Consider the following 18,310-nt stretch of genomic DNA (forward strand, 5'->3'; position numbering starts at 1 on the left):
CTGTGCCAACCCTGCATATGGACCAACTACACTTGCAAGTATAAACATAAACGCAACAAGTCACATCAAGTTTGAACCCAGAAACACAGGTTTGTAGTGTTGATTCTCTGTATGGCTCAATCTTGAGAACAAAGTTTAACGAATAATTTCACATTCAAAATAAATTTCCAGACTTTAAATTTTTGATAAGAAAAAATTACGACTAGTTTCAGTCAAAACTACTCATAACTAACTATTTCCCCAAAATTCAACTTGGCGCATTCTTATCAAATTCAGCTTATATTAACTAGACTCATCTAGTGGGTTTTAACTTGCATCAACAAGAGAAAAGAGTCATTGATCCACTTGCAAAAATTTTTAACTCTTTCACATGATCTTTACACAGATAACAGCAGTACTAAAACCACATAAAACTGATATGTGAAATCAATATGACCGTTAAATTGGCAACTGAAAACCATATAAGACACTCAAAATTGATGAAAAAAAAAAAAAAAAAAAAAAAAAAACAGAAAAATGTGGATTCAACCACTGAAGCTTTTTTAAGGGTGCTGATACATCCACAAACTCAGTTTCCATTTTACATTTCAAGTTCCATCTAGTCAGTAGCGATTTCTGGATTTGTTTATTTTCCGTCACTTCCTCTGACTCCAATTCATTCACTAATCCTCCAGCATTCAGCTATTTCTTTAATTAATGAGGTTCAATTTGATAGCTCCAGTTATAACGCTTCACTCTATTCCCATATTGGTCACCTTCTCTGTTATCCAATTTATCACAATTATACTGTACCTGTATCCTAACTTAGTTGCATTTAACAAACTTACCATCCAAATATCTGGGGATCGGGCGTTTTTTTGTCGGCTTGACTTGACTGACATCAACTGATGTATTGATACTCGACTCTTCAACTACTTGCGGTCGCTGGCGGGACTTGACCTTAGGCCTGGGTACAGCTGGTGAATAGCTTCTTGATGAGCCTGATAATCGGTCTGCCCAATATTTATGCGAAGGCTTCTGTTTGCTTTTTAGCTGGACTGGAACAGTAGGAGAACTGCTCTTCTTGGGCAGGTCCACCGGACGGTGACGTTTCTTTCCCCTAGCTTGGACTGGAGAATCTACGCTTGAATCCAGTGCAGAACCATCTTGCAACTTTGCAGCCTGACGTTTCTTCCCTCTAGCTTGGACTGGAGAATCTACGCTTGAATCCAGTACCGAACCGTCTCGCAACTTTGCAGCTTGACTTTTCTTCCCTCTAGCTTCTGCTGGAGAATTTACGCTTGAATCCAGTGCAGAGCCGTCTTGCAATCTTGCAGCTGAAAATATAAACATTTTTTTAGCTTCAGATTTTGATCCCCTAAGCTCAAACGTACCTTAATTGCAGAGTTTTAAAATTTCCTCGCATAATTTATTTTTTCAAAGAAAAACAACCCAATTTCATGGCTTGAACTTTAGACAGAATATTCTGCTGACAGAGAAGAAAAATCAATGAAGTTTTTAAGAAATTGCGTTGACCAGTTTTCCAAAGATTATATCCAAGATAGTTTTCCAGAATTAAGTATGAAAGATAGTTTCGGACATGGCGAATGGACGTACATGGTTTTGCACCTAAGCCATCAATACAGTTTTGGTGTCTGAAAAAGTCTGGCAAAAAGGTTTGTTCCAAGTTCCACTGAGGCAAGTTTTTAACTTTTCTGCACTTTAATCTAAAGTTTGGAAAATTTGTAGGTAAAAAGTTAATAGTCTTTCTAAAATGAATACTTTTGTGAGAGAAGTTTGAAAATCTAAATGAGCTGAGTTTGACAGGAGCACACCAAGTCGAATTTTTAGAAAAATAATGAGTTGATGGTAGTAGTTTTGAATCTTATTAGTCGTATGTTTTCTCCTTATAAAGATTCAAATTTGAGAAAAAATATTTCAAACATGAAAATACTAAGGGTGCCCGAAAGTACCACGATAATGATGCAGTATTTTCTGAACCAAGAGAATAATAAAGGTGTTGTTGGTCTTATTTTAAAGCTTACTTCATTTCTCATCGATTGAGACCAAAATCATTTCATTTCCAAAGAATTTGATAAAGATGGTTCTAAATAGAAGGAGTGCACCTGCCGTCTACAGATTTTCCACAATTCTCATTTTCAAATTTTAAATTTTGTCTACGTTGAAATTTTTGAGAAGACAATTATCACTTTAAGTAATTAACTGAGAAATTATTTCCAATCATCGTCTGATTGGCAAGATAACCGTAGTAATGATGACTCATCAAACCATGCAAGTGCAGTTTGGGAATTTTTGCCCACAGGCAGGGTTAGTGAAACAAAGGTATGATCTTCCCATCCATGCCACCGATAATTTAGTAAACACTCGGTTAAGTTGGTATCATTACATCTTGGCAGGAATATTACCTTGAGGGGAAAAGAGGACCAGTAAGAACGAAATATTGCAGTGCTGGAACTCACTCAAGCCGAAATGAAGGACCACTAAAAATCGAATAATTTTGAGTTGGAACCCTGTTTCAAACTTCCAGTCTAGATTGAATCGGAACCAATGCGACCGAGCGTTTTGTTGAATTTCAGGTGCTTAAATAAGGGAAGAGCATACCTTTGTTTCACTTACCTTGAAAAGCAGGCAACTGCTTTATTCTTAGAGCTGTGGTTTGCAACAAGACTGTGATTTTGATGAGTCAGCTTTGAAAAAAAAAAAATCATCAGCTTTCAAGATCTTTCGGATAATTCTTTAAGAATTCATACACTCTTGTTTTTCAGTAACAAAAATCGCAGAAAAATGAAGATGACAAAATGTTGTCATTCATTTCTTTGATCCTCATATTTCAATCAAACTTTTATCATAATCCCAGTTAATTCCTTCAATCATAATTGGACTACATTTTGCAATTGAGGACTGCAATTTCTGTCTCAGTTTGGAAACAACCTATGCACTATTAGTTTTCCTATGCTCATAAGTGTTGCGACTGATGAGCTAGAAATTAAAGTTCCGAACTTAGTCCTTAACATGAGTCTTGTGAAAAAATAAAACTTTGATCCTGTTTTTCTCCAGTTTAAACTTGATGTGACACTTAGTGTGTTTATAGTTGACTCCGTCCAAATAGCACTCTATTTCCTTCTTAAACACGTCAAAAAAATTAGTTGACTGTGACAGAAGAGCCTGAAAACGTCAGGCTTCATGTAGATTATTTCTGGCAGTGAGTGTTGTTATGAAAGGATCACACATAGGCCTACATAATAAAGAAAAGAAACGAAAAAGAGACAAACCATGCATCTGCTCTAGGCGTTTTCTTTGTATTTTGTGATAATCAGGCTTAGATGTTTTGCTGATAAGTGCCGGAGCTTGTGCAATTTTACCGATAGGGTTGACAGAGGGTCTACTTGAAAAATGTTTTGAAACAGCGATCTTGTCCGAAATAGCTGACGATTCTCTGGTAGGTTTCATGGGATGCTTGCTGATCGAAGGACGCGGTGGTTTGGAGACAAGCCTTTTCACTGGACTTGCCTGCTTTGAAATTTTCGCTTTCTCTTTACTTTTCATCCTTGTCACAGTCGTATTAAGTGGGTCGTCTACTGACGTCTCAGTGCCGTCTTCATTTACAGCTGAAATGAAAAATAACAGAGAAAAAAGTTACTAAAAGTTAAATGAATGCACAGTTCCCACCGAATTTCAAAAATGAAATTCCTTGACATTTTTCTGATTTTTCTGGATAAATTTTGGTCAAATTCTCTGATAATTAAGAGTATGCTGGATGGTTAAATAATGTATTTCATTCGGATTTGAATTAGCTTTAACGCAAAATTTGTAGTTCGAAACGACAAACCCATTATAGGAAGCAAATAAAGGTGACTTAACAATTTTTTCCTAACATTTCCAGGTTTTTCTGGTATTCCCTACAATTGGCAACCCTGTAACTCCTATTTCAGTCCTCCTCGAAACCAAGGTTTAATTGAATGTGGATATTTTACATGGGTTTGAATGCGGAGGAAACATGCTGATTTTCTAGCACCATTTAACAAAAATGCGTGAAACCTTCTAATACATTTTATAAAAGAAAACTGTCATGTGCCAGATACCTGACTTCCTCTTTTACTTAGAACTACAGCAAGCTTTGAACCACCAGCACCTGGAGTTTATTATATTAAAATAAAATATTTAGTTTCATAAACAATGGATTTAAATCTTATATTTGACATTGACACATTGTAGATCTGGTTTGGATACATTCATACATCTTTTCATAATGATGCGGTAAGATTTTATTCATTTCATTCCCTATTAAAATTTACCCGATCATAAAACATGGACAAAATCAAAGATTTATTAATGTATTGTTTTCAAGCCACTAAACAACTTGATCTCTAACTATGTACGCAATCTTACAGAGTCACAAAGTCAACAATAACGATGGTAATTGTCATCATTCATAGAAATGCATATGCTACATGACTTGATAAACCAATTATAGAGTGATTTAGAGGGGAATCTCTAGCCAGCGGTTGCAAAACGAGATAACTCGTGCGTAGGCTAGGGTGTGCAGCCTGCGCTGCACAAGATATCTCGTGCGTAGGCGCCAAAGGGTCAAAGCATTTAAAATTTGCAGCATAACTTGAGCATTTTGACTTTTATCTTTCAACTAGGAGTTGAATAAATTCAGGCTTACCATTTTTGCCTCTAGGCCTGGAGGCACCCCAAAATTTAACCATCTTCCTCCAGTGCGTAGGAATTCCAGATCCTCTCTTAAGATGAAGGCTAGTAACAATCTTGGGAACACCTGTGAGGCAAAAGAAAAATGTATAAGGAGAGAAGAGCAGAGGAAAATCACACAGAAATTAAAGGAAATGAGATTTAGACTTTTAGACAACCACCAACTCGAGCTAATGACTGAGGAGATGAAGATATGGGGAATTTTCGGTATTTGATTCATATTGAGGTGGGACCAAGATACAAATCAACGGCGCAAGTCACAAACTACGGGCCTAAAATTGCGAAATGTAAGTCTCTCCTCAGATTTTATTCTTGAAAAAGAAGACCGCTTGACAGCTTCAACTGAAATTTTATGTGAATTTTCTTCACTCATTCCAAAAAATCACATCAAATTGCAAGGAAATGTTTGATTAGTTTTCCGTAAAGAGAGTGGATTTTACTCAGGGATTTTAAAACATTGTGACTGAAAGAGGCAATATGCACAATTAGCCATTGAAATGTGAGCCGTAGCATTCTTATCCCAAATTCAAAGAGCAAAATTTTGTCAACAGGTAAAATTCGAATCAAAAAGCAAATTTTGTTGGATTACGAGAGCAAGATTGCAGAATCTAATATCCCTAAATGGGAGTTCACACTGCAAATTATTTGCTCTGTTTTTGTCACAACCAAGGGAACATTTGAAGTTAGCGATTAAATAACTGCACTGATCAACAAAGTTCATCAGCTATTTTGTTTTGAATATTTCAATGGAATCAAACATAAATAATATAAAACAGTATCAAATTGCAGGGAACATGATCCCACACTTTCCACAGTGTCTGCAGATTAAGGTTAGCGATTGATTTGACTCGAGCAGACCCTGCTTTGTTTGGTGAGCGCAAGAAATTTGAAGAGAGAGTGTGTTACATAGCTCTTGTTTCTTTTTATATTAAATCGTTGCCTGTAACGAAAATATAAAGAAAGAATAGTTACTGTAATTGAGATTTTGGAAGGGCCCTTGCAGCTGGTACTCTCTTCCATCTTTTGTTTTGACGCAAAACTCTCCTAGACGAGCTTTGACTGCTTGCGTTGTATGTTCCATATTGGCATTGCCGAATTCACATTTCCTGAAAAATGAGAGAGGAAAAACTTTCAGTGATGAATCCGCAGAATGTTGAGCTGCTTGAAGGGGGAGAGGGGGGGGGCTGAATTTGATAAACTTGAAGATGAAGCGTTATTAAGGATTCCCTGATCCCAATCTGGATGACTACAACTTGAGCAGTTTTTGGTCGTGGAAGGTCAAAACTTAACAGAAATATTGAGGGTGTGAAACTACCAAACCATGTACCCCATTTGCAGTGTTTAAAAATCTCTGCTCCCATTTGATTTTTTTGTGAGAGAACAAATCAATGTCACTCCTTGAAATTTTCACAGAGTTTTCTTCGCACACGGAAGAAAAATCACAGAAGTTCTCAAGAATTCAAGTCAAGTACTTTTCTGTTTAAAAAAAAAAAAAGTATTGCAGGACGTTTGCAACTTTGCAAACCGAGATATGTGGTCTGGTAGTTTCAAATCCCTGCTAAGAGATATGGTACTATAGGCATGGATCTGAAAGCTAAAAGTGACAATATTTCATAACTGAGTATAACTTCACAAAAGAAGTAAGTAGAAGATCAGGTGATCACTCACTTCTGCAATTCAATGTGGGCTCCAATTTTCTCTTTGGCTGAAGCCAAATATGACCTTAGCTTTTCTCTATCATCCACCAATGTTCTGAAAAACAGATTTTTCCAAAAACACTTCATGTCACACCGAAGAGGGACATTTTTTAAAAACTCATTATTTCGGAAAATTCGTGGGTGATGGGAAAAAATCTGCGGCTATTTTCAGCTTCAGTGGAAAAAAGAGGGTGGGGGGATTCCTATTAGACAGCTGAGTAATATAATTTGCCTGTCCTGTTAGATGAAAAACAAAAGGACAAGTTTAAAAAGAAACGCTTTCAATAAAAAACATACACTTCCTCCAACAGCAAAATACATCGCATCAAGATGTGTGAACACTGACTTGATGTCTTTGATGAAAAGTGTTAAAAAAGAATAACTAACTTGGCTATGACTCCTCGAACAAGCAGCTCATAGTCGTCAGAGCCTACTCGTTTCCCGAGGGCTAGAGTCCAATTTTTGAGGATGATGGGATTGACATCAAACTTGCGCCTTTGAGAAGCAGTCCTATTCATTGTGCTGTTCATTGTGCTATTCATTGTATTATTCTGGTTTATAGGAGAGGTTTGGACCGATTCATTCAGCGGTGATGACTTTGCGAGAGGGCTTGGACGTTTCTCAAGGGAGTATTTTTTAAGAGAGACAACTGCGGTTGGTAGTGGCCGAGAAGAAGCAGAGTTTGTTGAAGGTGCCAAGAAAGAGCCACCTCTGACTTGAGAAGAATCTGAGCGAGAAAAAGATAGGAAAAACAATGAGTTTGTTTGACACTTAGAAAATTTCACACTTTTTTTTTATCACGGGAAAGTTCTGAAAAAATATACCATGAGGCGCCAACCAATTTAAAAGAAACAATTATCTTGTAAAAACCACACCACCACCAGGCAAACACCAGCCGTAACTAAGGTTGAAGAAAGAGCAAGTGCTGATACAGGGGTAGATGCTACTATGGCTTCAGTTTATCATGAAGAAAATGGAATTTGAGCTTTAAAGAAAACTAAAAAAACATCATTTCATCGACCAACACAGCCTTCATTTGAGCAAAAGCAAGAATGGTTTTTAAATAAAGACTGCCATGCTAAAGAAAAATGCCGAATGAACATTTGAAAGTTGCTGTAGTTCCTCCAATAAACTGTTTATTTTTGAGGAGAGTTATAAATACTTTCTCTTTTATTGTAATCATTTTCATTTCAGAAAATTTAGAGCTGATTGTGAATAAAATTATCTGAAAAATATTCACAAATTTCCCTGAAAATTCTGTTTTATCAAACGGAAAATTTGAAGGCTCAAGCAGGCATATTTTTCTTTTGCACAGCACAGGAGGCCGTTGCATAAAACATCAACTCCACTTAGGACAATTTGACTACATTCCGCAATTAGGAACTCCAGTTTCTGACCGAGCTGAGAAACTAAGTATGTACCGTTAGTTTCACTGTGCAAATAAGTGCTTGTACAGGCAAGCCAGAAATTATAGTTCCTAATTGCAAAATGTGGTCCGATAATTGAACCTTAGATTAGCGGAAGTAGTGAGATCTGAGCTTGAGATTTCTACCTCTATCATAGAAGTGGACACTCTGTCTAGCAACATTTTTTCTGCCTTCTTTTTGGACTTTCAGGTTTTATTCGACCCTTGAATTGTCTGCCTTTTGACTTTCCACAGTTGTCCTTGACCTTTTTTTTCTAAATCAAAAGAAACGCAAATTTCTTAAGATAGGTCTCTTTAATAAATTGGTTCTGAAATAGATGAGTTTATAATTAAAAATTGAGTTTTATTGCACAATTGAGTGAAAAAACAGGAGCCTTACTTGCGACTGGATCCGATGTTTTGTTAAAATCATTTTGAGCCGCTGTCTGAGAGGACTGGTTCGGCTGAGGTTTTGGGTTAGCTAAAGAGAAAAAAAAGGAGTGAAAATAATATAAATATTGAATGATTCTTACTACAACCTAAAAGACAAGCTTCCTCATGAAGATGCGTCATTGCCTTTCTGAGGAGACAAAAAACTATGAATGATATTTTTCTGATGAGTGAAGTTTCGTCCATGAATAAATTTTGCAGGCAAATAGTCAAACCAGGCATTTTGTTCAAAGCCTAGATATGTATTGAAATGTTCTTACTTGCACTGAAATTTTGACTTTTTTCCTAATTTCAGGCAAAATAATTATTTGCTTGTTTGTTTGGAAGAGAACTTTCTGTAAAAATTAGCATCATACAATTGTAAATAAATTAAATCAAGTCCTTAAACGAGCTCTCATCTTGGAATTTTCAGTACATCATAAAATACAATTTTTTTAAAACCTTGACGGTTAAAATGTAAGAAGAGTCATCAGAGAGCAAAATACAAGAAAAGTTCGTGGATTTGATGTATTCTTACATTCAAAACATTTGAAACTCTAGAGCTATTCGTCCAGAATATTCAAGACTTCATAAACCACCAAAATTTGACTGTCTGCCCGAGCATTCAATAAAATGCCTGATTTGAGTATTTGTCTGCTACATAAATAAAAAGATAAGATTGTCCCAGACATAATCAAATTTTTTTTAAAACTGTCATTTTATGAATTCTAGAAACATCAAGACTCTGCAAGGAACAGAGCTCCGTTAAATGATGCTGAACTTTCAGTGTACCTCATTTCCTGTCCCAGTCGGTGGCGATGGGGATGGTAATAATCGTCAATGTTTTCTACCTGCAGCCTACTTATTGATATTTTGTATTGGTCGGGTAGACGTAGATGACATAAGTTAAAAGGCAGAGTGCGATTGGTCAGCTATGTCTCATCGCTACTTCATCGTGCCTTTGTCAGGTGGAATGGACAACATACTGTCGGAACCTTAAGAGCTGCTTTTAGCTTGTCGTGAGTTCCACCCGACATAGGCATGATAATGCAGCGATAAGACATAGCCGACCAATCATGCTCCGCCTTTTCACTTACGTCATCCATGTCTACCCGACAAACAAAAAATTTCAACAATCAGGCTGCTGGATTGAAACCAAAGACAGGAAGAAAAAAAGCTTCACAAATTGATACATACTTATATGATACTTTCAGGCACAATTCGGCAAACCTCAACTGGTTCATACCCTTCACATATTGAGCTACAATAAAGAAAATTTGGCTTACATGGTCTCATAGCAGGAGCTCTTGGAGGAAGGAACGTTCCATTAAGGCTGGCTGTATTTTCTGATGCTGCAGCGGTTGTTGAAGAAATAAGATGGCTGTGATTATTGTTCAATACAGTGTTGTTCGGGCGAAGTGACTCGTTATAGACGTTTCCTCCATTGAACGATGCTTGTGACCCTGTGAAATCTGAGAAGAGGAGTAAAAGTAAATGACTGCCGAAATCATAAGTTTTTCTCTTCTTTCTCTTTCTACTCATTCTTTTTTCAAAATAACACGATCAGTGAGCACTGTCTACTAAAACAGGCTGGCCAAAAATCAGTACTTTTACAGTACTTTTTCAATACATTCCCAGGAAATTCAGTACCTCCTTTACAGAGGAATTCAGTACTTTCCCAGTACCTCCAATTGACAAAATTTAAATTTCTCGCTCAATTTTCAACAAAAATTACAAAAAAATGAAAAAATTCCGGACCTTCTAGCGAAATTTCCGCACTACTACAGTACTTCCGGACCCGCCTTTAAAAAATCAGTACTATTTCCGGACTTTTCGTACTTGTAAACATCCTGGTGAGCATTGTTAAAAAATATGAGCCAAATGACCTAGCTATTGCAAACATGCCTTGAGGCCCCGCTCTAAAGTGACAATAGTTTCGTATACTTCCAAATTTCTGATTAATTGGTAGTTCACGTTCCATACTTTTATCAAATAGCCTGGAATGGATAGAGGGGCAAATTTGGGCATTATGTCGTATACTTTCTAATTGAGATTTCACATACTGAAAACAAAAATTTGCGCAACAATTCCTGATATCAACTTCTAGCAAAGATATTAGGGTTCTTTGGTGCATAATTTCACACTTCCCTCTCATAAAAAACTGTAAACTACTTGACTTGAATTACATTGCACAGTAACAGTCTTAGCGGTGTGAAAAATGGCAACCTCAATCTCCAATCTTCGGCTCAACTATTGTATGTTTTATACACTTAGAACAACTCAGGGCAGGGAAGGGACACTGATAAGAGGCCTGCAAACATTTCTGTAGTGAAAGATTTGTTTTGAGTAGCCTGGTTTTTCTTGTCAGCGGGAAACTGAAATTTCCCGTAACCAGTGATACCTGCTTACATACAAACTTCAATATCTTGGTCATATATTAATTTTAGTAATTTTCATTATGCAGATCATGTTCTGCATAACATTTTTAAGAGGAGACACGTATCAGAGCATTTGAATTTGTAACTTGTTTAACAGCCTATTGATGCAGTGAAAAGAACTATTCCAAGTTTGGACTTGGGAGATTTTTTCTTATTCATGGATATTGAATAGATGGTCCATTTTGGTGCTGTTTAACAATCATCTTAAAATGCTATTATATAGAGAGCAACTCAGACAACCTTAGACACACAAAACAGAATCTACTTAACTTGTCGGCTAACCTCATCAGAAATGTAGTTTTGTTTCACTTCAACAACATCGAGATTAAATCTATGTTAAAGTGATGTACTCAAGCATTGACTTGCTTGCAAGCTTGATGCTCAATTTCCTGGCAGCCAGGGGTTTTTTTGGGTGGTATGTTCACCAACGCCTTTGCATACCCCCAAGAGGAACGGCTGGGCCTGCCTCGTCTGGTCGGGATGTCTCGCCGGGAGAACCACTAGTTCAAGTGACTGGAGGGACGGGGGGGTGCGGAGGTTCTTAGCCGGGGTCCGAACCCACTCGCGCTCTGCTGACCATTGAGCATACCTCAATCTCGTGTGTGCGGGGTGCGGGTGACCATCTCGAACAGTGTTCAAAACTCACCTTTGAGTTTTAAGAACCATGTGGCGCATCAAGCCCGATTTTTAGGCGCCATTGAAGATTTTTTAGGGGCCAAATTGACATTATGCCTATATATTGCAGCGCATTTAGTGAAAAGTTAGACACAAGATGTTTTTGTAACAGAACTAGTAAGTAGCTGTAACTTGGGGAAGACACAAGCACTAAGGATGAAATCATGAAGAATAGAAAAAGCTTTCACTTACAGTGCTGAAAATTTAGAATAATCACCTAATATGAAAATTCAGAAAAATCAATTTTAAGGGGCCACATTGGCGCAGAGCTTTCATTTTTTAGGCGCCATGGCCGATTTTTTAGGCGCATTTGGCGCGTTGGCACCTGTGAGTTTCGAACACTGATCTCGAACCCCCTGTCAGCTGATTGCGGCTGTCGGGGGGTGGGACCGGCCGCCCGTTCCTGGCACATGCGAGCAAAAGTTGCCAGAACTCGGTTTCCTCCCTGCTTTCAAAGCAAAAAAAAGCATTGAATTGCTATCCATCAGTTCACAAAAATCCAAAACTCAACAAACTCAGTTGCAACAAAAACAATATCTGCTTACTTGATTTTCCAACCGAACCTTGAGGTGGAAGGAAAGTTCCATTGTGGCTGCCTGCATTTTGAGACAGAACTCCAGTTGTTGAAGAAACTAGATGACTATTGCTGTTCAAAAAAGTGTTGTTTGAGCGAAGTGAGTCATTGAAAACCGTTCCTCCAACAAGTGACGCCTGAGATCCCATGAATCCTAAAATTATTAGTGGAAGCAAATTAGAAATTAAGTGTTAGAAAGAACTTTTAATAAAGTTTTTGTAATGCCTGTGGAATTTTAAAAACAAATTGATTCGTTACAAACACTGGATTATTCAACACCTGCTTTGGTGATTGGATACTATATTTCACTGACAAGCATAGCAGAACCATTGTTAGAAATTTTTCTTTGCAATCTCCAGTAAGGAGATGGAAAAGATTTTCACAGTTTCGTTTATTTTTCTAGAGCCCTTTTCTACTTTTTAAATTCAACATCTGATTTTATTGTAATGAACGTCACATAGTGTGCAAATATAAATTTAACAGTTTTAAACAAAAAATATTCCTCATCGTATGACTTACTGATAAACTGATAAGAAAAAATAAGAAGGATTTAAGTAGGGATTAACAGATGATGGACTGAATATGATTGAAGTTCCACTCAAGCTCAATGTTAATTCAGAGGAGCGTTTTCACTAGTAAATATGATGCCTTTCAAAAAAAAAAAAAAAAAAAAATCATTACTAGCTTCTTTTTTAAGCATGTGAGGACTTGTACGTAACAATAGCGGTTGCTGAAATCCTCTATTTTTAGGGGAGACGCTTTTTTCGAATTCTGGAGCCGTCAAGAACGCCTGTGCAAAGTTTCAGACTTCCAGCGCAATTTTTTGGCGAGATATGAACTGAAAACCATGTTATTTGTAAAAACAGCGGATATGAGAATCCACTGTTCTCCCTGGCCGGCACGGAAGGACACCGTAGAGATTCCAACACGCTTGCGATAACTGCCCGAGCACCGACCATGGGCTGCAGCTGACACTCAAATGATACCTGTTGGAGCCGTCTCGCCAGAATTGTTGATTTTTTCCTGACTTGATAATTTGTTCCTTATTTTTGTTGTGGAAGTTACAAACGGTTTAGTTTTTTGTTCAATTTTATCAAATGTCTCATCACTGACTTACTGTAGGTTCATTTCAATCGTTTCACCAGCCTTACCCTTCCTGCAGACTTTATTTCATACATAAAAAACGTTCTTAGTAAAAATGGCGGATGTCACATTTTTTTCAAATTGCTATTACTCCTTCAATTTTTAACTTACATTAATCATAAGATGCGTGTTTTTTTACAGGAAGAGCTGCTTTCATAAAAATCTTTGATAAAACCCTCTCAGTTCTACGGGCGGCAAGGTGCAAAGCTTTGTAAAATTCAAACGCGATTTTCTCACAATGTGAAAACTCAACATTCGCTATAGTTACATATAAGTCCTCATATGAAGGGGTCAAAAAACTTACATACAATGAATTCGCATCCAAAATGCTTGCAAAAATAAAATGTACTAAAGAAACGAACCTCTAGCATTCGAGAGTTGTGACATGTCCATTGTATTGTTCATCATACTCTGTAACAGTGAGAGGAGAAAATATGAAAAAAAAATGAAGAGGAGGGAATTCAAAATTTTGGAAAAAATTAATTGAATTTGTGAGTGTGAAAAATATGCAATTCCATGAAAGATGAGCTAACAAGGAAAACTGATCAGACCAAAAGCTTTCGAATAATTTGTAATTTTTTCTTGGTGCAATTTATTCCCCTATCATAAAAACTAACCAGTAATAATACCATACCTCAACTCATAACTTGACAGTATGAGGTGCCTACGATCAAAACCTGCAATTTCCATAGCGGTATCTGAATATTTGGCAATTATTTAAATTTTATACAAAGAGAGAAGGTAAGTTCCTAATAGGGTACTTCCTCAAGAATTTTCCGCATGTTAGCAAGAAAATTGTGACAGTATTTTACGCATGAAGTCATAATGATTATTGATTATTAATATATTATTAAATTATAAATATTAATGATTCGTTAGAGGAGTCATTCCATCCAACCCTTGCTCACAAGGATACCACGCAATATTCAATGTAGCCGACGCCAATCCGCCAAAACACATGTGATGGGACGATGATTCTAACCATCTGATAACAATCGGTGTGTTAACATTCACGTTTTTCTTGCGTCAATAGATACCCGCCTTGATTGACCTCGTGCTCTCCTCAACTTGCGCGGAAGCATCGGCCATGTTGAGCAGGGATTGAATGGAACGACTCTTCTAACGAAATGTTCACCTGTCCTGTAATATCCTATTTGAAGCGGGAAGCTTAAAAAAACGCAAATTTCTTACGCAGATTGTGAAGGTGGGAGTGCATTTCAGAGTTTGCCAATGTGCTCATCAAGATTATTGAGACATTATCTAAAAGGAACAACTCTTATTTTTGCTGTGGCAAAAGTTTGCAACAGGCTCATTCAAGTTGTTTAGCGCATGGTAAAAAGTAATGATTGAAAAATTAAATACTTACAGTTTGCATGAAAAGCTCATTCATCGATGGATCATGAGCACTTATCACAAAGTGACGAATACTTGCAAGCTTTTTTATGGCGAATTTGTAATAAACTTCAGCTTTTGTCTGTAAGAAACATTTTAGAGCATGAAAAAAAGGAAATAAAACAGCGATTTAGTAGGTACCAAAAATTGATCACATTTTGCAATTAAGTAAGTGCTAAAATTTAGGGCTCCCTTCAAAAGAACACGACGTTACTTCCCGCATGCAGCAACGTGTTTACACAGATGAGTCAAAATTGGTAGTTCCTAATTGGAAATTGGTCCAATTGAGAAAAAATAACACGCCAACCACACAACTCTGCTATGGAAAAACAGTGTATGAGCCCCCAGATGTTGCCAAATTTCCATGAAGAAATCATGAAGTTTCAGGAAAATTGGTACAGGTGTTGTCAGCCAAGTTGGCACTTGCTTAAATTCCGTTTACAAACTACTGCGATGAAAGCCATCAAATAGGGAGGATTAACTCTGCTATTGATTGGACTGCGGTTAATCCTAGATCACTACTGGATGATTGCATTGTGATCACTTGCAAGGAGAATGTAAATAAGTGCCGACTTATCTGGCGACACCCTTACGCATTTATCTGCTAATTTTTCGGGGAATGCAACTTCATTATGGCTCCCTCCTTTACTATCAATATCTGAATCTTAAGCTGGCTGATTCAGACTGTAAGCGCAAGTATGATGTGACTGAAATGATTGTGAATTCAGTCATCCTCGGAAAAGACTGTCATGTTAATAAATCATGAGATATTAACCCCATCTTGGCCCTCTTGAGAAGATGTGAAAATTCCACTAGAATTTCTCATTATCTATTCTACAAACGTACTGAGCAAAAATATAACATACAAAGTTCGCTCATTGACTTTGACCAAAGACAAAAAGACGGAGTGCTCGAAGAAAAAAATGATGCAAATTCATGCACACTCTCCGATTGGCGGCAAACGAGACGAGTTCTAAGCATTTAAAACGAGTTTAGAACAAAAAATGTGCAAAAATCAGGAGGATAAGTTCCAATCAAATTTCCGTTTGCCACCATGGATTACCACGCTAATTTACACACTCGCACAAACACAGAGCGCCAAGGCTGCATCACTTCTCCTCTGTTTTAATAGATACAAACGCTCCATCTTTACGTCTTTAACTTTGAAGGATGAAAAACAGATAAAAATGAATGACAATGGCAACTCACAGCATTATGTTTTTCTATCTCTCGGCAAGCGTTCTGAGCTTCTGCCATAACTTGCTTCCTCATTCTCATGTGAAAATCCATGGATATAGCATCCATGGGTACTTTGAAAACTGACTCGGGTTGGCTGGAAATCTCTGTCCTGCAGCTAAAGTTGCTCTCGGACATGTTATCATCATTGTTGACTTGATTAAGCCCCGAGAGAAGTGTCGGCTCTTGGGCTTGCAGTGGGTGACTGCCTCCTAATGGAATTGAGCGACAGCTGAAATTGCTTTCTGACAAGTTATCATCAATTACTCCATTCGGAGGGGCTCTAGTTTGTACTTCTCCACTCCTCCGCCTTGCGCTCGAGGATTGCTTCGGTCTGGGGGCCGTTGGATGTCTTGGAGTTGGTGGCGGGTTACGTCTAGGGACATCTTGAGGAATTGATTGATTGGTGACTGGTCTACGATGTACCTCTGCATTTACTGTTCTTACGTTTTGCTTGGCAGCCATAGCTTGCCTAAGGGCTGCATCTGGATCGACGGTGAGAATTTCCTGGAGCAAGTCGTCTCCCATCGTAGTATTTACTTTAAATTTTGGCAGGGATAAAAATTTAGAATGAAGTTAAAAATCACTGACTCAGTAACAGTAACAAGCTAGGAAGTGAAAATCACCTCGAAGACTTTGAGAGAGTCACATATTAACATATAAAACTTGAAATTATTAATCATTCATCACACAAACACAAATTCTGAAGTAGATTAACTGCAAACTGAAAAATATAACCTCCAAGGTAGAAAGCCGGCTTTGTATGAATTCCCGCCAAATTCACCGTTACTACCAATAAATTCCTCGTGACAAAAAAATGTTACTGGAGCAAGGGTGAGGGCTGACTTAGCCATTTCCGGCTTTGCACGACTAAATTTACAAAATTGCTACACTTCTGATTTTTAAAATGACAAATAAATATCTCAATTAGTTCTCACATTAGTGCTTTTGCTCAAAAATTACGTTTTAGGAATAAAGCGAGAATGGGGGTCGTTTATGATTAGGTTGGTATATATACAGAACAAGTTACGACCGTTTTGGAAATTTCGGCGGTAAAGTTAAATGTGAAATATTGAGGGCCAAATTGCGAAGCCGTGTACCTATCTCCATTGCGGTGTTTCAAAATGTCTACCCCTATTTTATTTTTCCGAGGCGGAACAAGCTAACTTTGTAGTTCGAAATTCGCACGGAATATCCTGCTTATAGAGAAGAAAAGTCAAAGAGGTTTCAAAAAAATTACAATGACTGGTTTTCCAAAGTAAAAATAAAGTATAAAAGGAAGTCTGCAACGTCGCAAATGGAGATACTTGGTGTTGCTTGTTGGGCCATCGAGTTATGAAAAATTCAATTCTGATTCGTCATTTGTACTTTGTTATTCCTGAATTTTATACCTATACCATGTCGATCAATGGATGTACCCGATCAATGGAACCAAAGAACGAATGAATAAGCATACCTATAATTTCGCAAGGAGATACTTGTCGAAACTATTTGTGCCAGAACCAAGCAAGACATGCCAGAGGTAAAAACTCAAGTTGTTCAGTGCTGCAAAAAAACCAGTATCGAGTAAAAAATGTCCATTTTCAGTTTTCAATGTTGAGCGTTTCCTAAAACTCTCAAGAATATTGCATCAAAATTTCGACCATATTTTGTATAAATATGATGCATTAAGCGTTTCAAATAGAAAATAGCTTAGAGCAGGAGAGTACCATTCACAAAATGTGGTTATGAAAATTACCGTTTCGGAGATACAGAAACTTTTATTTAACTTCTTATTACTTCGATGGCAGAAGCGAGAAACCATGTAAGCAGTGTTTCAAAATATCCTCTCCCATTTTATTTTTTCAAATAGAAACCTACTAACTTCATACCTTGAATTTTATACAGAATATCCTGCTAGCAGCAAAAAAAAAAATCGAAAAAGTTCTTAAGAAATTGTTTCGACTAGTTTTCCAAAGAAAAACTTAAGTGGGACAGGAAGTCTGCAATGTTGCAAACGGAGATGCATGACTTCGTACTTTGACCATTGACTTGTAAGAATGAGTCCTGTAAATCTTAAGATAGAAACCTGGAAAGAGGAGTTAAAGGTTCAAACTTTAATACCTCTTCAAAGAACAAAGCAACGTAAATTCAGATGGACTGTCGATAAAATTTAGCCATATTTACGCCAGATCCTTAAGAATTTAGTGAGAAGTGTTTGTTACCTTTGATGGTGATACAAAGGTATAACACTAATTGCAAGATGCATGATACATCTAAAATATAGGCACTAAATGAAATACCAAAGGTAAAAATGGTGAAATTTACTGGAGGACAAATCCTCGTTTCCAACGTAGCACCTGATAAATACTACTTCTCCTATTTAAAAGTGATTCTGATTCGGGTTCAAAATGAGTCTTTCCTGAACAAATAAAAAAGCACGAATGGTTGGCATTATACAGGATTGGTCAAGATGGCAATTTTTAGAAAAACTGAGACATCAAATTTCTGAACAACATGGTTAAAATGTAGACTGGTGCGACTGTTACATATTGTTGAATAATGCTGCCTCTTTCCATACTGATAGGGAGGGCCAAAGATAGGAAACGTATAAATTAACATAAATGTG

General features: G+C 37.2%; 1 protein-coding gene across 3 annotated transcripts in view; it reads right to left on the bottom strand.

Annotated features, from left to right (window-relative positions):
- The window catches only part of LOC109037599 (uncharacterized), a 29,431-nt gene extending 12,989 nt beyond the window's left edge, over window positions 1-16,442 (bottom strand). The window contains exons 1-11 of one of the 3 annotated variants that reach the window (XM_072305229.1): window positions 15,676-16,442; window positions 14,441-14,548; window positions 13,437-13,485; window positions 11,921-12,085; window positions 9,531-9,716; window positions 8,216-8,296; window positions 6,798-7,137; window positions 5,686-5,819; window positions 4,670-4,780; window positions 3,273-3,608; window positions 828-1,316 (exon numbers count right to left, since the gene is read on the bottom strand). In XM_072305229.1, coding sequence (XP_072161330.1) covers window positions 828-1,316; window positions 3,273-3,608; window positions 4,670-4,780; window positions 5,686-5,819; window positions 6,798-7,137; window positions 8,216-8,296; window positions 9,531-9,716; window positions 11,921-12,085; window positions 13,437-13,485; window positions 14,441-14,548; window positions 15,676-16,230 — 2,554 coding nt within the window. In that variant the 5' untranslated portion in view covers window positions 16,231-16,442. Of the gene's footprint in view, window positions 1-827; window positions 1,317-3,272; window positions 3,609-4,669; window positions 4,781-5,685; window positions 5,820-6,797; window positions 7,138-8,215; window positions 8,297-9,530; window positions 9,717-11,902; window positions 12,086-13,436; window positions 13,486-14,440; window positions 14,549-15,675 lie in introns of all 3 variants that reach the window. The other 2 variants (XM_019052361.2, XM_019052369.2) reach the window with 2 other exon arrangements.
- Between the last annotated feature and the right edge of the window lie 1,868 nt (window positions 16,443-18,310).

Source organism: Bemisia tabaci, chromosome 10 (assembly GCF_918797505.1).
Source record: "Bemisia tabaci chromosome 10, PGI_BMITA_v3".
Lineage (NCBI taxonomy): Eukaryota > Metazoa > Arthropoda > Insecta > Hemiptera > Aleyrodidae > Bemisia > Bemisia tabaci.